The 24,211-nt window shown below is 48.7% G+C and overlaps 1 protein-coding gene across 1 annotated transcript; it reads right to left on the bottom strand.

The window, feature by feature from the left end:
- Window positions 1–1,552: 1,552 nt before the first annotated feature.
- Window positions 1,553–23,756, bottom strand: ANKRD24 (ankyrin repeat domain 24). Its single transcript, XM_061601031.1, has 19 exons — window positions 23,678–23,756; window positions 21,950–22,080; window positions 21,563–21,651; window positions 21,202–21,266; window positions 20,883–20,940; window positions 20,332–20,402; window positions 19,018–19,124; window positions 17,885–18,072; window positions 16,775–16,803; window positions 16,573–16,665; window positions 15,068–15,175; window positions 13,948–13,992; window positions 12,703–12,801; window positions 11,301–11,373; window positions 10,310–10,431; window positions 8,292–9,869; window positions 7,541–7,708; window positions 6,491–6,556; window positions 1,553–3,014 (listed from the first exon to the last, which is right to left on the bottom strand). Exons 1-19 carry the CDS (start codon window positions 23,744–23,746, stop codon window positions 2,937–2,939), a joined length of 3,237 nt encoding a protein of 1,078 aa, XP_061457015.1. The 5' UTR covers window positions 23,747–23,756; the 3' UTR covers window positions 1,553–2,936.
- Between the last annotated feature and the right edge of the window lie 455 nt (window positions 23,757–24,211).

Genomic DNA, 24,211 nt, shown 5'->3' with positions numbered 1-24,211 from the left:
TCCCCATCTGCAGTGAACATCTGCCAAAGTGAAGAGGTCTTGTAAACTCTGCGATTAGCGACTGCAGGATGCAGGACAGTAGCAAGGCAGGGCCTGTCCCATTTGCCAAGCTTTTGTAAGCAAGGAAGTGGCCTCGTTGGATTTATGGAGGAAAGCTACACCTTGACAAACAGAGAAAGTTCCAGGTTCTTCTCCAGGATACCGCTGCCAGTCAGCGTAGACAATACTGAGCTAGAGGAACCAATGATCTGACTCAGTATATGGCAGTTTCCTGTCTTCCTGTATAAATCATAGCTTTGTTCAGAAACCATGAGGACTGGAATCTTGCTTTCTTTTTGAGGACCACATCTCAGTGGTAGAACACCTCCTTGGCATGCACAAGGACCCAGGTCCAGTCCCTGTCATGTCCATGCAGGTCTGGGAACGTCCCATGCCTGAAACCCCAGAGAGCTGCTGCCAGTCAGTGTAGACAATATTGAGCTAGATGGACCGATAGCCTGACTCGCTATAAGGCAGATTTCTCTGTTCCTATTTAAAGCAGCCCTTTATTTAGAACCATGAGGACTGGAAGTCTACTTTATTTTTAGGGGAAGGGTTGTAACTCCATAGTCAGGCACATGGTTCGTACGCAGAAGGGCCCAGGTTCACTCTCTGGCCTCTCCAGGTATGGCGGGGGGGGTACTCCTGTTCTGAAACCGGGGATGACTGCTACCAGTCAGGGCACACAGTACCAAGCTAGAAACACCAATGCTCTGAACATGTATAAGGCACGTTCCTGTTCAGGGGGCGGTCCGTAGCTCACTGGGAGAGCATCTGCTTTGCCAAAAGGTCCCATGCTCAGTCTCCAGGCAGGGTTGGGAGAGACGCCTGCCTGGACCCTCAGAGAGCGGCTGCCAGTCAGGGTTGACAGTGGACCAGTGCTCTGGGTTCAAGGCAGCTTCCTCTGTTCCTATGCAAGAAGATGAATGGAGCAATTGCTGTGGAACTTGAGGAGTGTCAGCAGCACAGTGAACTTTCCAACAGCTCATCTGTTCAACCCCTTTTGTCGCTGCCCTGTACGGATATTTGCCTACCCCCTCCCCGTAGCCCCTTGGGGTCTTGGCATGCCCCCATGGCCACAACCCAGAGGTCACAGGTGAAGCTTCCCCACTGCAGAGCCATCTCAGATATGCATGGACTCAAAACGTGTGTCTATACACACATATATATACACACACACATTGTACATACATATATATACTTCTTTTAATGCAAAAGGAAAAATGATGGTTGCCACCATTCTAACCAACACTGCTCCACAGCTTTGAATAGCGGCTTTGCATGCCACCAGGCAAAGATTCCTGCCCCCCAGCACGGAGATTAAGCAATAGAAAACACATTTCCGCCTTCATTTCTTCGTATCATGCGCAGAAACTCTTAAGCGCCAAGGCGCATGTGAAACCACGACTCTGGAGTCTGCATCCTTGCTTAAAACATGGAAGGACCATGTCAGATGCATCCTAAGCAAGAAGGCCAGGAATGAAAGGAATCAGGCAGGCCGCTTTAAGAATGGGCCGGATCCTGCCTTCAGGAGCCTTGCCCCTTCCACCCCCACCCCCCAACACAATTCAGGTCCATTTAATTCTCCATGTTAGTATTCATCCTCTGAAACCTTGTCTTGAGGCTGAGTGAATTCCATACTACTTTTTTTAAAAAATGGAATTCTGTATCTCAGTTCTGCAACCGATGTGCAACTAAGTAGGTCTGCACAGATTTCCTTATTTTGTACATCTGTTTTCTTTGCCATTTTTAAAATATTTGATATAATTTATCCTCGTTTTGCTAGTCAGGAGAAAAGGTAAAAAGGCTCTACATACCCCAACCGCTGGAAAACCTATTTACATTGTAACTCTGTGTGTGTCAACTTGGAAGTAAGTCCCACTGAATTATCTCCCACCCCCAGGTCAGTGGATGTAAGAGTGCAGCCTCCAGGTATTGCAGTCCATGGGCAAAAGATGGCAGCCTCTGCTGGTTGCTCAGGCTTCAGTAGGCATTGCCCTCGTGCTTCCCACCACAACTTCCCAGCAAGAATCTTGCTTGCTGTTTTTTAAAATGAAAGCTGAGGGAGTTAAATTCTTTGCCCAGGATCACATCCCAAGGGATTTCTGCATGCTGACAGAATCATGGCATACATACTGCCCTGCTCTAGAGTAGTCAAGATTTTTTGTAAAAAATCTGCCTTTTCCCTACTCCTCCTTGCTTCTTTGTCCCAGTCAAAATTTTAATATTACATTTTTATCCCATCCTTGCCCTCCAAGAAGCTCAGAGCAGCATATATCTCCCTTCCTCCATTATACCCTCAGAACAACCCTGTGAGGTAGGTTAGGGTCAGAGAGAGTGACTGGCCCAAGGTCAGCCAAGTGAGCTTTGTGGCTGAGTGGGGATTTGACCCTGGGTTTCTCTGGTAAAAGTCCAAGACTCTAACCATGACACCATGCTGTCTCTGTGGCACTAGGATTTTGGCCACTAATGATCTCTGGTGGCCACCAGTCCATGCTTCCCATTTATGGCCCTGTGCCTATACCAGTGTTGTGGCAGGCAGACATCCAATGGGTGCAGCACTGCAAGGTTGGAGAGCAGCCCTGCCTAGTGAAGTTCTGCCTGCCAGAATGCCATTTACAGGTTACAGAGCTTCTGGTGGGGGGCAAGACAGTGGCCACCCTCTGCCTGGCAGACACTTCCCAAGGATAGGAACATTTAGGAAGCCCCATCCAGGTCCCTTGCCTTGCGAGGGGGCCCATGGCACAGGGGGAGCAAGTAGGAACTGTGCTACACCTCAGGGCAGGCTGCTTTGCATGAGGGGAAAGGAAGATCCTGTGAGTTCTATATAATTCTCCAGAAGGACAAGCCCGCCCGCCCATCCCAGGGTTGAAACTGGCGGCCTTTTTTCCTTCATCTCATCTGCCTTGCTGCTGGAGTCTTTGCATCTTCAGGATCTGGAAAAGGATCTTCTGAATGTCTTCATCCATACGGCCCTAGGGAGCAAATAAAAGCAGGTCATGAGATGAAGAGCACAGAGCACCCTTGGCAGCAAGGCCCAGGAGAGACCCAGGCTTGTACACCTCAGGACCGTTTCCCCCCTGCTGTTTTGTATGCTAGTGTCTGCATATGAGGGGCAAGTGTGCAGAAAAATGCACATGTTAGTGACCGCAAAAAGAAATGCAGTCTGTTAGGGGAAGCGGCTTGCAAAAATGGGCATATTTGGAAAAACTGCACACAAAAATGTGAACGTCAGGGGAGAGGCACACTAAAAGGTTGACCGATTTCTGTGACCACACTTAAAAAAAAAATTGCAAAAGGAGCTCAGGATTGGAAGAACAAGAGGGGGGAAAATGAAAATGACAGGCTCATCTGTCCCTAAATGGGCAAGAAAGAAATACCCATTTGGAGTGTCATCTTTATTTATGCTGAGAGAGAGAAATGTGCACAAAGTTCCTCATAATGGGTTGTAGGGACAAGGCAGAAATTCAATTCCGTTCACGTTTAAAAACAAAGTTATCAAATTTGCACTTTCCAAAACAAATTGAGAACCAACACAAAGCCATCCTTCGACATTTGCCCTTCTAATTTTGCAAAGCAGTTCTCCAGCCAAACAAGGAGAAAGTGTGCATAAAAGTGAATATGTTACTAAAAATACCATACCAAAACCCGCATTCTGTTAGGAGAAACTGCTTGCGAAAATGTGTCAGCCAAAACAGTGTACAAATATGTGTTCATGAGCAGAAATTCGCACTAAATTGCTGGACCGTTTTCATGAGGACTTTTGGCCAAGATAACTCTATGCAACCCGCAGAGGCAGTTTACAACAGGAGGGAGCTGTTGGTGTTATGGACTCCTTGAAGGCTTCCTGGAGCCACTTGATTTGTCCCCATGGGATACAGGATCCTAAACCAGACCTTTCATCTGATCCAGCAGTGCTCTTTGTCTGACCTTTATCTAAGCTTCTTTATCAGTTGCTAGGAGGGGTGAAGTTTTTGGGGGGATTTGCAAAACATTAATGATTTACTAGCAAACTCAAACAAGGACATTGTCGGGGTAGGGGCTGGCTCTTCTTGCTAAATCTTTACCCCCCCCAAAAAAAAAGTTCACCGCTGATACAAGTGATGGTAGAGTCAGCCTGTACTGCTTTATTGATACTACATTTTTAACTGATAGCCTCCCCTATTTGGCTGTTATCTGCAACTCTGAAACATTCATAGTGTACCCACATATCTTTTTTGTCAAGATCAATACAAAAAGAAAAACCAAACAAATTATCCTGTTGAATTTCTGCCTGTCACAGCTATTAAATCGCAGAGCCTCCCACTTCTAAACAGCACTTGCATGGTGAGTTAATGCATTTTAATTTGGTGTTAGGCTGTCACCGCTTGTTTGTTTAAAAAAACCTCCTGAGCCTTTCATAGTAGCCTGACACACACCTGCGTACATCCTGGCATTGAAAGGAGATGTGTAGAAAGTTCTGCCTGTTTAATTTCTGCCTGTCAGGATGCCATAAAAGCCCAGATAAGTTTTTGGAAGTATATGGGTTGCCTTCAGCTACATCCTACACAGAGTAGACCTATTGAAATAAATGGCCCTAAGTGAGTCATCATGTCCGGTAATTTCAATGGGTCTACAATGCATAGGACTTGGCTGGATACAATCCTATGTGTGTACTGTATGTGAAACACTCTGAGTCCTTAGGAAAATCCTGGTGAGTTAAAGGCTAACACCAATCTCTTGTTTTTCCTGCAGGAATGCGTGCGAAACAAAACATCTCAGAAAACATCTTTGAAACAAAACATCTTTAAAAACATTCAAAAGCAATGCCGGCACGGATACAGACTGGGATAAGGTTTCTACTTCAAAGGCTTGTTGAAAGAGGAGGGTCTTCAGCAGGCACCTAAAAGACAACAGAGATGACGCCTAATGTTTAAGGGGAGGGAACTGCACAGGTTCAGTGCCACCCCACTAAAGGCTTCCTATATTCTGCAGAACAGACCTATTCCCCTCACAGAGTGTCAATCTCCGGTGTGGCTCAAATCCAGTCTCTCTTCCCAGGGAACTCTGCAAATCTGTAGCTCTGTGAGGGGAACCGGGGTCTCCTAACAACTCCCAGCACCCTTAACAAACTACAGTTCCCAGGATGCTTTGGGGGAAGCCCTGGCTGTTTAAAGTGGTATTGTTGTGCTTTAAATGCATGGTGAGGATGTGACCTCAGAGTAGACCCACTGAAATGAATGGATATCACTGCCTCATGTGCACCAATACCAATGGGTCTACTCTGAGCAGAACAACCCTTAGGCTAGTTCTACGTCCCCAGAAGCTCAAATCAAGAACAGGGCTGCTTTGAAAGCCTGACAAGCCAGAGTCATTCTGAAGCTCCTCTCCTGGCAGAATCAACCCACTCCTGCCTCCACTTGCCATGCAACATGGAGCAGCACAAGAGACAGGCACAAACCCACGCGCAACACGAGGCATGCACACAGACAATGGGTGCACTGGCTGCAAGCGCCGAGGGACACATGAAATGACCTTCCAGCCTCCCAGGAATCTCGTGCCGGGTCTGCTCCACCGGGCCGTCCCGCACCTTTCCTTCCTTCTTTCCAAAACGCTGCCTCTCAGAACCCGGGGTGAGAAGGCTGAACTTCCCCCCCCACCACAAGCGGCGTCCAGGCAGGTACTGAGGAGGGGGGGGGAGAGGAAGCCGTGAAGGGAAAAGGGGGAGGGCGAGAGAAGGTGGTTAGGGGGAAGAGGTGTGTGATTCTTGGCAACACTCCGGAGTCTTCACTTGGCCAACATGAAGGGAGTTGAGGGTGGGAAAAAACACACTCCAGAATCCAAGCAGATCTCCAGTCGCAACACACAGGCACACTTTTGTGTATGGACAGCAGAGATGGGGAACATCTGTGCCTGTCCAGATGTTGCAGGACTCCAACTTCCAGCATGGCCCATAGGAGTTGGAGTTCAAGAACATCTGGAAGGCCCCACAGACTCCTGCTTGCAAGAGACGGAAGAATGCCTCTGTTCAGAAGAGGCATTCCATCCTAGGAGCAGGGAATGCCTCTTCTCAGATCAGGGATCAGGAATCCAGGTGTTGCTGGATTCCAACTCCCATCAGGCCCAACCACCGGTGGTCAAGGAGAATGGAGCCCAGCAACATCTGGAGGGTCCACAAGTTCATCCACCCCTGATGTACAGTGTTTTCGGGTCTTGCATATTCATTGATCAGCTGCTCTCAGCTCTGTCCTCAACAGAGGAGTCCACCCAGGGTTCTCTGCTGCAGAGGCCTCATGGGAATCAGTGGGACCTAGGAAGGACTATTTATTCGGGAGCATCTTCCATCTATTCCGATGAGAATGTGTGCAGGGCAGGCTTCTGGAATATTGCCCTGCAAATGTCTCCCCCCCACCCCTCCCTGTCCCCCCTTCCTCCAGCACCTTACCCACACCTGTGACTCAGGCCAACTCACCTGGATAGCATAGAGAAGGTGTCCCCTGTACAGAGAAACGATGTTGCTGTGACGTCGTTCAGCCTCCTGAAACCAAAGAGAGACCAGCAGCTGAAACAAGAGCCCTTCTGTTCCTTAGCGCTGTGGATATTCATCCTTTCTTTTAAAATCTGAATCCTCCAGGGCAACCCAGGTGGTCATTTTAACTGGAGCTCTTGGCCAACTCTGGCATGTCCAAAGTTTGCCTCTGAATTGGGGTGTGTGGGGAGGGGCAGGGAGGGAGGGATCTGTCAATTCGGTTCTCTCAGTTTTCCAACCTTAAATTCAGTTCTCCACATTTTTGCAGCGATCTGCTTTTTAAAAAACAAACACGAAACCTCATGAAAATCTGCCAGCGTTTTGGTGTGAATTTCTCCTAGCACATTTCTGTTTCAACTAACGTACAACATACAACGCAACTTTGTATGCTGTTTTCACCACTGCATTCATCCTTTTGCATGCTTTCCCCTAACAGGTCCATTTTTGCAAACGTTCTGTAGTTGGAGAACTACATCGCAAAATTCAAAGAAATGTGAATTTTGAAGGGTTTCAGTTTGTATATTGCTTCGAGAAGTGGGAATTAAATGCGTTTCTCTTTTCAATGCAAACAAAATTGAATTGCTACCTTCCCTAGGAAGAGGGCACCCCCTTTTTTTTGCTGAAATTATTGGTGTACACTCAGCTCAGCCCTAGTTAAAATATTCTAGTAACATTAGTGATAGGCGAACTTCCCCTTGACTCGTTTTGCAATGAATCCGGTAAAAGAGGTCAGCAAACAAAAACAGTAAAAACTCTCAACAACATCATAAAACAGACTTTCGAATATATTAAAACAAAACAGGCTGTTTATGCCAAGGTGTTTTTAAATTTTTTTATTATCAAGCGGTATATAAATCTGGCTAAATCGACAAATAAAAGGTTACCTACCCCTGAAGATAATCCTTGCAGTTCAGCAGCGAGTGTCCTCAGCTTTCCTCTCCCACCCCCAACCCTCTTGCTGCATGCACACACACAGCCCTGCAAGGTACTCACAACCAATTCCTGCTCCAGATCTCTGATTTTGCCCTGGAGGGTGACCGCCTCCGGCCGGTTCTCTGCTTTCTGTGGGGAGGTGGCCTTGGGGGAGGCTTGACTGGAGAGCTCCGACAGGTCGTTCAGGGCTTCTTTCAACTTGAAGACTTCCTTGGAGAGCTCCGTGATCTGCAGAGCAGGAAGAGGAAGCAGGGAACAAGGACACTCTGTTATGCAACCCATATACTAGCAAAGCTTTATAAAAAACTTAAAAACTGAGATTTATCTAGGGATGGGCGAATCCATCCATTTTGGTTTCTGTTAATTTCTCGTTTTCCCAGTCAAGTTCAATTCTCCACATCACTTTGCAGGTTTTTTATTTTTATTTTTTAAAAATCCTCGTGCAAATTCACTAGCATTTTAGGGTTAGTTTCTTCTAAATAAATAAAAAAAATTATACACATTTTTCTATGCAATCTTGCCTAATAACAGATATTTTTGCAATAATGTAACACATTTTTGTAATTTTCAGAAATGTATGCATGTCTGTACACGTTCCTTGGCTGCAGAATGGCGCTGCAACGTTCAGAGAAATGAGAATTTTTAAGGATAGCTGCATTTCGGCTTGCACGTTGTTTCAGAAAGTGCAAACGTGGCAGGCTCCCCTTTAAATACAATCAGATGTCTCCCCTATCCCTAAGTTGCTTACAATGCTATTCCTACTCAGAGTAGACCTATTGGAATGAGTGGACATAGCTAACTCAGCACTCACCTTCTTGTCTTTCTCTTTGACCAGCTTGGCCGAGTCCTCGATGTGGCTGTGCAGCTCCTGGATGCGCTCCGACTCGGCCCGGAGGCTCTGGAGCTGCTTCTCCGCAGCGCCCAGCTGTGCTTCAGCCGCGTGCTTCTCGCTCTTCATGAAGAGGGCCTCGCGCTGCACCTGAAAGACCTCGGTGCAGGTGCGCTCGTGCTTCCGCCCCAGGTCACTCAGCTTCACGTTCAGGGCGTCTATTTCACCCTGGAGGTTCACCTGCAGCTGCTCATGGGCCTCCTTGGACACCACCCCCTGGCGGACCTCATCCAGCTCTGCCTTGAGACCCGAGGCCTCCTGGTGCTTGGCCTTGAGCTCCTGTTCCAGCAGCTTTGCTCTGGCCTTCAGCTCCCACAGGGTGCCCTCCAGAACCTCCTTGGCTCGGGCGTGCTCTGTTAGGGGCACCGACTCTCGTCTGTAGCCCTCTGCCGCCTCCTGCATTTCTGCCAGCTCCTTCTGGGTGGAGCCATGCTTCTCCTTCAGCTCTGACAGCCTCTTTTCAGCCTCTGAAAGAGAGGCCCTCAGCTTCCCCACCGAGTCGTCATGCTCTTGCTGGGAGATGTACTGCGAGGCCAGCCCTGCCTTTGTGGCTCGCAGCTCCTCCTCCAGTTGCTGGCGCCCTTCCTGGAGCTGTTCCACCCTGGCCTCCGCCGCCTCGTGCTGCCTCGTAATGGTGTCTAGTTGATCTCGCAGGGTCCCGGCCTCCTCCCTCAAGCTCTGGCTGTCCAAGCAACTCCCTTCAGCCTTTTCCAGCTCACGGCTTTTCTCCTTCAAGGATTGTCTCAGTGTCCTCACCTCTGCCTCGGCGGAAGTGCACCTCCCCAGCAAGGCCTCCCTCTCCCGGGAAGCCTCATCCAGGGAGACCCCAAAGGAGGCCCTCAACTCCTCATACTCCTCTGCAGAGCAGCCTGGAGAGGCTGCTTCCTCCTGAACCCTGAGCAGCCCCTCCAAGTCCTTCACCTTCTGGTCTCGCTCCTCGAGGTCCACCTGAGCCCTGTTCAGAGCCATCTTCACAGTCTCCAGCTCGGTTCGCAAGCTCTCTACAAGCCCTCTCTCCTCCACAGAGAGGATTCCCAGTGCCATCTGCTCTCGAAGGAGGTCCACTTCCACCAGGGCTGCCTGGTATTTCTCCTGGGTCATGCTGAGCTCCTTGGCCAGTTCTTCCACCTCGCCTCCCCTCGCTGCCGCCTCCTCCTCCACTTTGCTGTTCCCTTCTGTCCCCAAACCTGAGTTGCCCTCCAGCTCTTGGCCTCCACCGCTCCGATCGGCTGGGGCGCCGTTTTGCTCCAGAGCCAGTTTGAGGGCTCCCAGTTGCTTCTCGTAATCGGCCTTCAGCTGCTCATAAGCATCTGCCGGGATGAGTTTGCAGGAGGACTCATCCGCTCCAGCACCTTCGAGGGCCTTCAACGCTTCCTGAGCCTTTGCATGTTGCTCCTTCAGCCTGTCAAACTCTGACCTGAGCGAGTCGTACAGGATGATGGGGATGAAGTCCCCTGAAGCGTCAGCGTCACACTCATCCTTCTCAAAATTCTCCAGGACCTGCACAAAATGGAAAGTTAGTTGGGTGGGGAGATGAAGCCAGGGAGAGGACTCTGCATCCTGGTACGGAAAGGAACCCAAACTTAAGTTCTCATGGCCCACAGGTTTCCCCGCTGCTTGGGGGGGGGGAATATAGCAGAATGTGATTAGCTGAGTTAAGCTACTGTTGTCACCGTAGCTAAGTACAGTTTCCATGCCCAGAGGCTGCTGGGTGGAATTGACAGTGGAGGCTGGCCCACAAGAGTACATGAAGCACTGCTCCACCAACATGGGGTCAGGCGCCACCTTTCTGCTGCCTTGCTTACAAGCAATCAGGGGGCAGCTCTGCCTGTCATTGGCAGTCGATCCACCTGCTGCTGGTCCCTCTGCCTGCCGCCCCAGTCCTAATGGGCACCAGCCACCACTGGGCGACTGGACAGGGCTGTGATAAGCACGTTCACCTGTATCTTTTCCATCAGCTCCTTGTTCTTCTGGGTCAGAGAATGTACCTGGCCCTGCAAGGTTGCCAGGAGATCCTCAGTAGAGACACTCAAGCTCTTTTTGGAGAGCAGAAGCTCAGCCCCTATTTAAAAACAAGGCAAAAGGAAATCACAAAGCAAGGAAAACCAAGGGGCCAAATTAAGACTGTTGGGTGATAGTCAAGTTGAGGGCGGGAGACTACTTCTGTTGGAAGTAAAGCATCAATGCATGTTACAAGTGGCCTGAACCGGGGGGGGTGGCATGATAGACAGGAAGGCAATCTATTCTTCCCTCTGTGGATTCCTCCTCTAAAGTGTTTGTTGCTTTTGCAGGCTTTGCTCCTTCCCTTCCTCCCTTCTCTTCTTGTCTTTGTTCTCAGTTAGTTAGTGATGGCTCCCTGAGTGGAAGCCACATGGCTGCTTCAGCATGTATGACTTGACTTCTTTGTAGCAATAAAACTTAGATTACTTTACTCTTTCAACTACCAGTCTTAATCAGACCAGCTCCTTCTGCACTCCTCTGCAATATATATCTACCAAAAAAATTCTAACAAGTTGAAGGGGACAATGTCCTCCTCCCCAAGGAAGAGACGAATCAATACGTTTATTGTATTTCTATCCCACCTTTCCTCAAGGAAAGGCACAGTTACCCCCTCCCCATTTTATCCTGACAACAGCCCTGTGAAGTAGTTTAGGCTGGGAGATGGGAAAAGTGGGTGGAGCCACTGACAAGATTCTTACCTTTGTACAGGAGGCTACATTCCAGTCACACAAACGTCAAAGATTTTTACTCACTCACTCACACAGAGAGAGAGAGAGAGAGCCCTGGTGGATATGGAGGGCCCGAATGGTAGCCTGTGCACATGATCAATGCGCTTGAACACCTAGCAAGGTGATTTGCCCAGTCTGCCAAGATGCCTTAAAAGAGGTGTGTTGCTCATGTTTGGGCAGATGAGGGTGAGGGGCCCCTGACCTGGAAATTCCAGCAGGTCTCCTTCTTCATCCTGTAGGGTTTCGATGTCATAACTGGTGTTCTCCTTTTCATTCTGGGTGGGAGAGAGAGAAAGAGAGCAGAGAGAGAATGAGAGAGGGGGAATCAGAGTCTTAGATGCTGCTCAGACCAAAAGGAGTCTCCAGCCCGACCAAGAATGTGTTATGTTAGGGAGGGGCAGTGGACGTTGGCGGCTCCATGCCAGTAGGGCAGTGGAATCCACTTTGGGTTTTCCCCAGGAAGTGCCCCAGGTGCTGAAGCCAGAACCTTGGACAGCTCCTAGACCCAGTGGATTCCACTTCCCCACTGGCATGGAGCTGCCAGCCTGCACTGGGAATGGGATTACCTGCAAATCTCAGTGCTGAGTTTATCTGCATGGATCTTGAGTTGTACTCAGCTAAGCTGTACTTAGAGTAGACCCATTGGAATTAATGGGACAAAGTATTACTCATTATTAAACATGTTACCTGCCCTTCACCAGAAGGTCTCAGGGTCAGGTCACAACGACATAAAATAAAATGTTAAAAACAGTTTAAAACAAATTACATTCACAACACGGAGAGAGCCCTAAAATATATCTCTCAAGTGTCCAAGGCCAGGGTGAGTCATATTCATTATTTCCAATGGGTCTACTCTGAGTAGAACATTTAATACCATCCTATCTCACTCCCTGCTCTTGACAAGAAGTAATTCTTTTTTTTACTGGTTCTGCTAAAAATGTAAACAATTCACACATATATGCATTATTCTATGAGTAATACTAAATGCACATGATGCGCATATGCACTTCAGATTCTCTACAGTGACCAGCATGTAGAAGGTATGTACAACGATGCACATTGCTGCATAAACATATTTATGTATTAATACGAAATTATGCTGGAGATGTATAGTTCTAAATAGAGCGTGACTCTTTTATACATATTACCCATATAATTTAGATTACAATCTCACCACACGAGACTCAGCATGTTGTAGTGGTTACTAGAGTGTTGGACTAGGACCTGGATTCAAATTTCCCACTCAGCCATGAAGCTTACCGGGTGGCCTTGGGCCAGTCACAGTCATGCCTACCTCACCGGGTTGTTGTGAGGACAAAATGAATAGGGCTCCTTGGAGCTCCTTGAGCTCCTTGGAGGAGATGTGGGATATAAAGATAATAAATAAATGTGTGTAAAATTAGTCAGGCGTTAAAAACAAACAAACAAGGCATGAATAATTCAGTCATAAGTGGGCGCTCAGTGCAAGAGATGGGTAAAGCTCAATCAGATCAGGCCTGCCAAATTCTGGATATGACGCCTTTTAAAACGGATCTTCCACCAAGAGTTTGAAATTCAGCCCAAACAAGCCTTGATTCTCTGTGAACAAGAGCAATTTCCTGTACCTCTACGGATGACAGGCGGCTCCGCAGAACCTCCAACTCTTTCCCGAGATGTTCTTTCTCGGCTGCTTTCTTCACCAGCTGCTTCTGAAGATCTTCTACCTGGTGAATGAGAGAAAACAGCACCTCATTCCAACCAACCCTAGGCTAGTGACTGAATTCTTGAGATGCTGGATTGCTGCAATGCACTCTGTATGGGCGTGCCCTTGGGCCTCGTCCAAGACCTCCACCTGGTGCAGAATGCAGTTGCTAGACTGCTGATGGGGCCATTAAGTCTAGCAACTTAATTCTATCATCATCACCACCATCTTATTAACATTTTATTTCAGGCATTTTATTCCCTTTTTCTATTATTAATTTATAGATTTCTATACTGCCATATCATAACATTTCAGGGCGGTGCACATTAAATCATAAAACACCATTAAAAACAATACAGATAATCATTAAGGTGACTTGCTAATAATAATGAAAACAGAAATATCTACAAAAGCCAGTCAGTATCAAGAGGTCTTCCAGAGAAAGTCAAAAGCGAGGGTGCCTGTCGCATCTCTGCATGGGACTAGTGACACTCAGTGCCTGGCTTCTTGTTGAGACCAGTAACATGGGGGCCTAGCCATGCTCCTCCTGATGATCTCAGTGATTGAGCTGGGATGTGAGGGTTCAGGCAGTCCTTAAGGTATCCTGAACCCAAGTTGTTCAGGGCTTTGTATATCAACACAAGAACCTTGACTCTGGCCTGGCAGCATAAGGGCAGCCAGTGCAGATGTTTTAGCAGAGGTGCCACATGCTCTTATGCTCTGTTCTGGTACAGTGGAAGAGGTCATGGGGCAAGACAGGTTAGGTGCTTCAGCACCATGGATAGCTCCCACTGATCAAGTCGCCCTGCGTGTTACAGCACCATGGATAGCTCCTGGTGAGCAATTTCCTCCATTCCTGGACTAGAGGAGCCATTGGCCTAATCCAGCCACCAGGCTCCTCTTGTGGCCATGCTGAGGCTGCTGGGAGCTGGAGCCCAACAACATCTGGAGGGCCACGCAGGGTTCCCCCATCTCATGCATACTGGATCCTCAGCCCTGTCTTAGCTAGAGCGCATATTCTGGTTCCTGATGCATACTGGCCTGATTCAGTTCAGGATCCGGGATTCGGCTGGATGTGGAGCATAGTCCTAGCACAGGTTTCACCTTTGTTGTCTTTAATCCTTCCTTGAACATTCCCAAAGTGCGTTTTGGGGCATATGATTCTCACCTGCTTCTCCAGTGTATGCAGGGACTCATCCTCTGACTCCAGCCGCTAACAAAGACATAAAAAAGGGGATGAGGATGGTTAATGCCAGCTGAGAAAAAAACAATGCCACCTTCTTTATTTTGTTGATTTACAGCACAGTCCTAACCATGTGGTTGCATTCATATAAGTCCTGCTCAGAGCTGGCCCATTAAAATTAAGAATGAAAAAATTAAGAAAAACTAGAGTTCTGCCACCTCATGCAACGTCAGTCCTACTCAGAGTAGACCCTGAGTGAAATGAATGCGCATGACTAACTTACGTCCACTCATTTCAGTGGGTCTACTCTGAGTAGGACTGACAGTGGCGACAACCCCGTGTCTGCTCAGAAGTAAGTCAACCACAGGACCGTAAAAGCAGCAATCCACGATAAAAAAATCTTCCGATGGTGAAGACCTAGGAAAATGCAAAACAGGGCTGGCAACCTTTTGGGGGCCTGTTGGCGCATTTGGAGCAACATGCAAACACTACAACCATATACACACGGATAGTTTGAGATGAACAATTAAGGGAATAGGTGCGCAAACATGCATAACTTCATGAAAATAGCAGACAAAGATGCGTTACATTAGGAGAGGTTGCTCAGTCAAAATTGCATGCAATTATGTCTTTGTCAGGAGAAATTTGCACTAAAACGTTGAAGGTTTTCATGAGGGTTTTTAAAAAAATATATCACAGATTGCTGCAGAACTGTGGAGAACTGAACTGTGATAGCCACCAACTTGGATGACTTTAAAAGAATAGACAAATTCATGGAGGAGGAGGAGGCTACCTGTGGCTACTAGCCACAATGGCTATGCTCTGCCCCCACAGTCGGAGGCAGTACGCCAGTAATGCCAGTTGCTGGAAAGCACAGGAGGGGCGAGTTGATCTTGTGCTCAGGTCCTGCTTTGGGGCTTCCCACAATGGGCATCAGGATGCCAGACTAGATGGGCCACTGGCCCGGTCTAGCCGCAGGGCTCTTCTGATGTTCCCAATTTCACCTTGGAAAACTGAGGAACGGAGAGAACATGCACAGAGAGATCCTTCCATCCCTGTAGGGCAGATTCAGCCCCTGAGCATCTTCCTCGGGGATCTGCCTCACCGTTTGCTTCATCTTCTCCTGCTGCTGCTCCAGGCTCCGGATCTTCTGAAGGAACTGTGCCCGCTCCTGCCGCAGCCGCACAATTTCCTCGTAGGCCTCCTGGTCGTCCTGCAGGAGAGAAATCTAAGGCTGAGTGATGAGGGGCTGCCCCCCCACCCCAGCCTGGCCTCTCCCCACATCAGTGGCATCACCACTGAGGGATTCTCACCGCATCAGCCGAAATGGGGCAATGGTGGGTCCTGGCTGGCTTGGCGGTGATCACACAGTTGCCCTGCTCTGCAGACGCCGAATTGTGGTCCGGTGGGTGGGAGACCTGCTTGGCAGCAACATCACACAGCAATTAGCAGGACTGATACATCGCAGCGCATCTTATGAGCCAGACACACATCACACGCTGGAACGGAAGGCAAGAAAGCGCACAGCCCTGTACCAAGTGGAATTTGTTTTTGTTTGAACCAAATGGGCCCTATCACACACACCTGCCTGAAAAGTCCTGCATTGCCCCCCATGGCTGCTTCTCAAGACGGTGGTCTATGGGCAGTTGTGCCCATTTTTAGGTTTGCTTCTGAACAGTTGGCCCCTTTCCTGGGTGAAAAGAATATTGGTTGCAAGGCATGCAAATAGGTCTGAAGGGAGGGTGGAGATTGGTGAGGAATGGCATCTGACAATGTCACAACGACCGTGATACCTTCCTGAAGTCAAAGGTCTCCAGGATCGTCTCCTATGCAGGCCCTGGGGGTTCTCTCCAAAGTATGGGTGGGGTCTCTGCAAAGTTCAAAGGCACTATATGCTTGAGGACTAGATCCAGACTAGATCCGGACTCGATCCGGACACAGATTCAGGGGCTACCTGAAGGGAAGCCAGGTCAGGTCCAGGGCTCAGAGCTGACTGTGCCTGAGGCTGTTGAGCAGAAGCCCCCAGATGACCCTCCCAGACCACCAGAGTGTGTGGCGCCAGAGCCTGGACCCTCACGGGTGCCTTCCCCGGAGCCTGAAGAACAGATGCCTCCCCCTGTACATCACTAGCCTGTCAGTGCAGGGAGCACACCAGGACAGAGGAGGGGTGCCTGTCTTCAGGCCAGCGTTGTCCCAATTAAGGCTCTGAAATTCTTCACCAGAGGGTGGAGCCTGGAGACAGAGGCAGAAGAGGCCTCAGGCCAATCCCAATCTGGCTCACTCAGAGCTCTCCCTGGTCCTGAAATGGCTGACCAGCCTTCCTGCTTCCTCCATGGGATCTGGACCAGCACATGGCAGTCTCTCTCCATCCTATATCCCAGGGGGGCAGTTAGAGGGTCCTTAGAGAGAGGCCCCATCCACTACGGTTTGCCCCTTCACATTTTTGACCCCAGCTCCAACCACCATCAGCATGTCACACACAGTAGAAAAAATGTTTGTCCGATCTTGTCCAAAACGGTATATTTGTTGCCAACTGGACATACAAGACTCTCCCCCTGCCCGGCCCCTCTTAATCTGTCATCTGAGCCTCTTTCGTCATTGTTTCCCTACCTGGCTGGGGGTCGTAGGAGGTGGTGGGGGGGCTCTCCTCTTTCTCGGGCTGTTGCTCTTCCCCTTGGACAGAGTTTGCTGAGAGGAGGACGTCTTAAAAAAAACAGATATGGAATGGACAGGAGAGGCGAGCATGATGGGGGCTCCCTCCCTCCCTCCCGCTGCTTGCACCGTGCAAGGATTGTGGGCTGGGAAGTGTTACCTGCGAGGATATTTCAGCCGATTCCTCTTCTGTGAAAAGGGAGAGAAACAAAACGGGAATTAAATTAGGGGAACAACAAGGGTGAGGGTATTTTGTTCATTGTGAGCAACTTACAACTTAGATTAGGGGTGAGGGAAACCTCAGGTCCAGGGGGGGCCAAATGCGGCCCCCAGCCCTCTCTGTCTGGCCCTTATGACTCTGGCTTGCCTGGGTGGAGGACAGAGGGTGTGTGTGTGTACTGTACAAAGGTGAAATTTACATTTGTTGCTCCTGCCTCTTTGGGCCTTGTTTAGCCTTCCCCAAACTGGCATATAATCAGGGCTGGCACCAGGCATGACTGGACCATTGGGTACCAGCCTTCTCTGCACCCGTAGCACCATAGCCCAACACCCCTACCACGCACCTGCCCACGCTCCCCACCTACTTCTCGTGTCATGAGAACGATGTGCACGTACAGTGTCCATGCCTGCCATCAACTTAGATGGCGATGGGGGCGTCAGCTATCTGCTGTCTTGGGGGATGGCAGGCACACGTGCACAGTGCGCATGGCATTCACACTGATGTAGGTAGGTGGGCCATGTGAGCCGGCTTACTGAAGTCTGCGCTATCTGTATTAGGGGTTAGCCTGGGAACTCTCTGTGAGCAATCTGCAGCAGGGCTGGGTTGCAGGACCCAACTGTGCTGGGGATCACCAAACTGAAGCTCCACCCTCCCACCCTAAGGAGGGGCCCTTCAGGGGGTCCTCTAGGCCACAGGGGCCCTCAGCCAGGGCCCAACCTGGCCACCCTCTGGCACCAGCACTGCATATAATCCCCAGAAGGGAAAGCGGCTCTCAAGCTGAAAAAGGCTTGCCGCCCCTGACATGGATAAGAAGATGCACCCAAAGATGTGGAAACTGTGGGACAGGAGCAATAGATGCTGCCTGCCTCCCCCAAAGAGCTCAGACCCAAGGCAAAGGAAGCTCCCCGTTGATCCTGCCCACATCCTCAGCCCAATAATTGGCTTCTCCGACCTTCCGCCGACAATTCCTCGGGAATGAGGGGATAACAAGATGTCCTCCTTTCCCCCCATCAGGGCTGACGCAGGTAAGTGGCGGGAGGTTATTCTTACCACTGGCCCAGGAGTGGCGTTGGGGAGCATCCTGAAGGTAGTGCTGGATGAGGGCGTTGCCCATGGACGCCCCGTAGTGGGCCGCGTCGTGGCCCGTGGTGTCGACGAGACCGACCCGTGCTCCACCGTGGAGAAGGACTTCCACTGTCTCCACGCTGCCGTTCTCACACGCCACCATCAGGGCTGTGCTGAAGCAATGACAGGGCCAGTTAAGCTCGGAGAGGGGGGGTTGCACCAAAGGGAGGAGGCCTTGTTGAAATAAGTTGGAATGTAGGAATCTGCCTCCATTTGCACTTGGCATTGTCTGCACTGAGTGGCATATTCCTAATTTGAGAATAGGTTTCAGCACCTTGTACGCTTTCTGGAAAAACCTGGAGTGGATTCCACTGCCCCACTGACATGGAGCCAGCAGGCTCTGCTGCGTAGGGACATCGGATGCTGCCTTGTAACGAGTCAGGCCATTGCTCCATCTAGCTCAGTAGAGTTTACACTGACTGGCAGAGGCTCTACAGGGGATCTCTCTCCCAGCCCTACCTGGAGACGCCATTGGGGATTGAACTGGGGACCTTCAGCGTGCAAGGCAGAGGCTTTGCCGCTGAGCTGTGGGCCTTCCTAATAGGCATGACATCATCCTGGTAAGTCTTTATTGGAAGCACTGCAAAGAATGGTTTAATAAAATATGGGATTTTGCTACAACGGAAAAAATGATATCGTATTTGACAGCAACAATGGGAAGTGAATATGGAAGTAAATTTTGAAAAAAAATAAAACAGTTACACAACATCGTCAAGAAATCTCCCGCAACTGCACATTCAGGTAGGCTTTTGTATGCAGTAGGTACACATTTTTGCAATCAGTTTCTCATAATGAAATGCATTTTCGTACGTTGTTTTCACTGAGATATTCATTTTTATGCATGCTTTCCCCCAATCTATGCATTTTTGTAAACATTGGTTAGAGAAGAGCATTGCAACATTCAGAGAAGTGCAAATTTCGAAGGATGGCTACGTTTCAGCTCTCCAAGTGCAAATCTGACAGATTTGGCTAAAAATGTGAACTGAATTGAGTTTCTCTCCCGTTGCTATGCCCATCCCCAACCCCCTGCCCGGCTCTCTCACAGAAAAGGCCCTCACCGGCCCCGCTGGTCTCTGGCATTGACGGCGGCTCCCCGGTGCAGCAGGTAACGGCAAAGCTCAGAATGGCTCATCTTGGCAGCAAGCATGAGAGGGGTCGCCCCGTCCTGCCGCAAGAGAGGAGACAGACAATGAATGCAGGGAGGGGGCAACGCGGCTCGATGAGGCATGCATTCGTTATATAGAGCAAGGGTGGAAGCTTCAAACCCAGGGGCCAAAGGCAATGCCATTTGGCCCCCTAGGTCTCAGATTAATAGCAGTGCCGATGATATTCTAGTTTTTTCAATAATAATAATAAAAAAAACTCTGTGTCCAGATAGCTGAAACTGGCCCCTGCCAAAAAATAGCTCGATTCTGATATTTTCATACATTATGAAAATGTGCATGATAGTTCTTTATTCCGAATGCTGCTCTTAATTTGAGTGTGATGTTCTGCACACTTTCCTTTCATCAAAGCCAAAAAGGCCTTTCTTTGCATTAGCCACAAGCCGTTGCAACTGGAATACACAGAGAAAATAGAAACCAGATAAACAGTTTGATCAAATTACCTGACTAAAATTCAAGCATTTACGTGAGATGCCAGCCCATAAAAATTAATGTCTACCGAATCCATCATCATAAAACAACTAACAGATAAAAGTATCAACTGGGCAAAAAACTATAAGGTGCCATAGTTGATCCGGTTCGAATGGCACCTGCTAAAAACTTTGCAGACTTTGTTCTTGGCCTGCAAGAAGAAAAGCCACATACAAAATTAGCTGAACACCCGGGAAAAGATGACAACAGTGGAGCAATCCGTTCGCTTCTCTGATCTCTGTAGAAAGAGCAAAACAGCAGTGAGCAAGCGACGGTTTCAACACTCATCTCTGCATGGATATACATGCCGCCCTGGGCTCCTACTGGGAGGAAGAGCGGGATGTAAATCTAATAAGTAAATAAAATACATGCTTTTTCAATGGGGTTCTTTCAAAATGCCCCTCCAGTACAGCTGATGGTAGTTTATTCAATCTTGCTCTACTAAAAGCTCTTCAGTGCTGAAGGATTATTGGGTTTTCCCTTCATCAGGTGTGGAAGGGTACCTACCCGAGCCCTGTTCACACTTCTGCAAACCACGAGGGCTACAAACTTAGGTCTAAATTAAAAGAGAGATGGCTAGGGAGCATAATTTTGTTGATTATATTCCTTTTGGCGGCTTTTCGGTGCTTGCAGCTTATACATAGCCCTGTATAATGAGCGCTTTGATCTGGTAGTGAGAAAAATTAAGAGTAGAGTAGGAAATGGGGGAGGATCCTGCGAATGTGGGGTGGGGCTTACCTGGTCCTTTGTGTCCAAGGGAGCCTTAAAGTCACAAAGAATTTCCAGACAAGAGATGAATCCATTGACAGCTGGGGGGAAAAGAGGATACAAGGATCCAGCGTCGTATTAAGACAGAGACCCCATCTGCAATTTACATTTAAAGCATCATCATACCACTTCCTCTCAAAGAATCCTGGGAACTGTAGTTTGGGAAGGGTGCTGAGAGTTGTTACACACCCCATTCCCCTCTCACAGCTACAATTCCCAGGGAAGAGGGATTGATTGTTAAACTGCTCTGAGAATTGAAGCTGGGAATGCCACGTATAGAGAATTGCTGTTGCGCTCAGATCCTGCTGTTGGGCATCAGGTTGGCCACTATGAGACCAGGATGCTGGATTAGATGGGCCACTGGCTTGATCCAGCAGCAGGGCTCTTTCTGTGTTCGTATCTGTCTGACAGCGTGACGGGGGCATCATTCAAGTTCCACTTCAGTAGCAAAAAGTCATGAGCCACTGCTTGTTCACTGTGAAGGTTTGGTCTGGGGATTTGCACACACGCACACAGCTGACCTGCATGATGTAGGGCTGTCCGTCCATGGCTGTCTGCCACATCAACAGGACAGGACGCCTGGGAGAGGAGAGAGACGTTTAGCAGCAAATGGGTTTAAAAGACAGTGGAAGATGCATCGGATGCATTAGGCTGCATTCTGCAGTCTTACGGAAGACTAGTATTCTACTGCACTGGACAGAGGGCTTTTACAGAGTTTAGAGTAAGCAAAATAAAACTTGGTAATGCCAGATGTCCTTTCACGGAGGATAATCCCCAATGATTGTTAAAAAAAAAACCCAGTGCTTGAAAATGAGTGTGTGAGTTCAGACAGAGATATACCTGCAACAGCTTGCTCACACATTGCGGGTGCCCATGCTTAGCTGACAGATGTAACGCTGCATAGCCTGTGGATCAGGGGTGGGGGAGAGAGATATTGAGAGAAGGGAAATGGGATGTTACTTGACTTCAAACCAGGCTAAATTTTATTTATGGTTAATTAGGGTTAGGGCTGGCCCCTGAATTGCTTTGGGCCCTGGAGCTAGGTTGGGTTAGGCTAGCCCTGGATTGTCTTGGGTCAAATCAGAGCCAATCTGATTTGGGATTGTCTCGGGGAGGGGTACACAACCCACAGCCCTGGGCTCCTGCTGGGAGGAAAGGCGGGATATAAATCCAATAAACAAAAACAAACACTATCGAATACCTGACCCATCAGTTGCCATGGGGTCTGCTCCATGGGTCAGCATCGCCTCCAGGCAATCCACATTCCCTTTCATTGCGGCCAGATGGAACCTGCAGCACAAACCGGATCCCCTGTTAGTCCAGGGTCCTGGGGGCCGGATGAACAAGAGGGTTGAACATTCTACAGAGTACGGACACAGCCTAACTAAACCTCCTGCTGAGATCCTGCAGTTAAGGGGTTGTATCCCATGTAAGTCCTACTCAGAGGAGACCCACTGAAATGAATGGTCATGGCCAACTTAGGCCCATTGATTTCAATGGGTCTACGCTGAGCAGTCAGTTGGATTCAACCCAAGGTCTCCCGAGAATGACCGGCCAACCGTCTCTCAAATAAAGATATTTGGCTTACGCCGATTTCCCTTCCGAGTCCAGCTTGGTGGGGATCAGGCCCTTCCGGAGAAGGAGGGAGGAGGCACGATCCGCGTCATTGTATTCCACAGCCTGCAGAAGCTTCTCGTCATTTTTGCTCCAGTCCTGGCTCTGAAAACAAACACACAACGAAAAATCAGCCAAATGGTGAAGCAGTAGCTGGATCAAATCTGCGACAATGTTGGGGGCTTTTGAGCTCAGAGATGGAGATGCCCTTGGGACTGAGCCTGGGACCTTCCACACGGCAAGCGGATGCTCTGCCATTGAGCCACAGCTATATCCAGGTTATTATTATTATTATTAGATCTATATCCACTTCCTCCCAGTAGGAGTCCAGGGTGGATTTAACGTTACTATACCTATTTTAAGAGAAACTGTGGGTTGTATCTAATATAAGTAAGACTCAGAGTAGACCAGGTGAAGTTAAACTGACCCTGGGACCTTCCTCACTGAACGACGGCCCTTCCCGAGAAATAAATTGAAGGTTCCAGTCCTCATGGTTCTTATTAAAGGGCAGACTTAACTGGAATTATTATTATTTATTACATTTGTATACCGCCCCATAGCTGAAGCTCTCTGGGTGGTTTACAACAATTAAAACAAATATACAAATTTAAAAGCACTTAAAAAAACAATTTAAAAACACATGCTAAAAAGCCTGGGAGAAAAGGAATAAGAAACTGCCTTGTACTGAGACAGATGCATTGGTCCATCTTGCTTAGCACTGTCTACACTGACCGGCAGTGGCTCTCTGAGGTTTCAGGCAGGGAGTCTCTCCCTGCCCCACCTGGAGATGCAGCCGGGGATTGAACTTGGGTCCTTCTGCATGCAAGGCAGGGGCTCTGCCTCTGAGCTATGGCCCCGTTATAGTGCAGCAATGGCCTAAGGAGGGGTGGGGGAGAACCTTGATTCCGTTTGCACTGAAAACCAAATTTATCAGATTTGCACTTTCCAAAACAATATGAGACATGAAACAGCCCTCCTTCGAAATTCGCACTTATCTGGATTTTGTGATGCAGTTCTCCAGTCAAGCAACATTTACGAAAATGCATCTATTAACAAATTAAATGGGTCCACATGTGTATGAGTGAGTGAGAGAGTCCTATATCCCTGAGTCCCTTGGAAGGCAGGAGGATACTACTACTAATGATGATGATGATGATGATGATGATGATGATGATGATAAATTCCATCATGGGAAGAGGGTCATAAAAAGGGACCAAAAAAATGCTCATTTGTCCTATGCAGCAAATAAGGATTTATCCAGTCCATACTTCTGGAATCAGGGATGTTTTTCTCCAATAATGCACAAATTGAGGGATGTTTTTTTTACCCCAGTTGGCACTAATTTCTCCTTCCTCCTCTTCTTGGCTAAGACTCTATTAATGCAGAAAGCGATGGTATGCACATGCCTGTCTCTCTGAGCATGTACAGAATGCACGACCCCTCCTTTTCCCCATGACAGCCAACCTCCCTAAATGAAAGAATGGGCAGCTGAATCTCTCAGCACCTTTCATTTGAAAAAGTAGATGCTGATAGTTAAACCCGGGCTGAAGGGGATGGAGAAATGAAGACGGGGCGTCCCTGGCAGGGAGGACGAGGATGATGCAGTTATAGGAGTGGTTGCAGAGAAGGAGGATGGGAGCAGCATCAGAAGGAGGGGTGTCCAAACTACAGAAGGGGGGGGGAGAGAGAAACATGAACGTACCGTGAAGGAGGAGGCTGCACAGAAGCAAATTTGCTTCATGGTCCCTCCCAGAAAGTAGCGGGTAGCCATCCATCCGATCAGCCCCCCACCACCCGGCTTGGCAAAGGGGGAAGAAGAGGAGGGTAAGAGGGGACCAGGGATGCAGGATGGAGGATGCTGGCAGGCGTTGGTGCTGATAATAGTCTCCAAACCAGCTTACAGAGGCCACAGCTACGGTTGAGCTGACCCCCCCTAGTGGCCAAAAAGTCCTTCCTTTCTGGAGAAAATGGAGCCAGCCCTTACAAACCCACAGTAACCAGTGATAATTATATCACCACCATTACCACCAGTGCTTTTTTGCTAAATAAATAACGAAATGAATAAAAACGAGGTGCCAGTAATCCTACCTTGCTAAAACAGGGTCAGTTCTGCCTGAAAATTGACCAGCATTTTACTGGGGATTTCTCCTCATAAACAAAGACACACGGCTGCACAGCAGCGTCCCCTACCAGGATGCATTTTTGTACCCTATTTTCATGAGTAGATGCATTTCTA

This window comes from Rhineura floridana, chromosome 18 (assembly GCF_030035675.1).
Source record: "Rhineura floridana isolate rRhiFlo1 chromosome 18, rRhiFlo1.hap2, whole genome shotgun sequence".
NCBI classification, from domain to species: Eukaryota; Metazoa; Chordata; class Lepidosauria; order Squamata; family Rhineuridae; genus Rhineura; species Rhineura floridana.
This window is presented reverse-complemented; position numbering and strand designations above follow the sequence as displayed.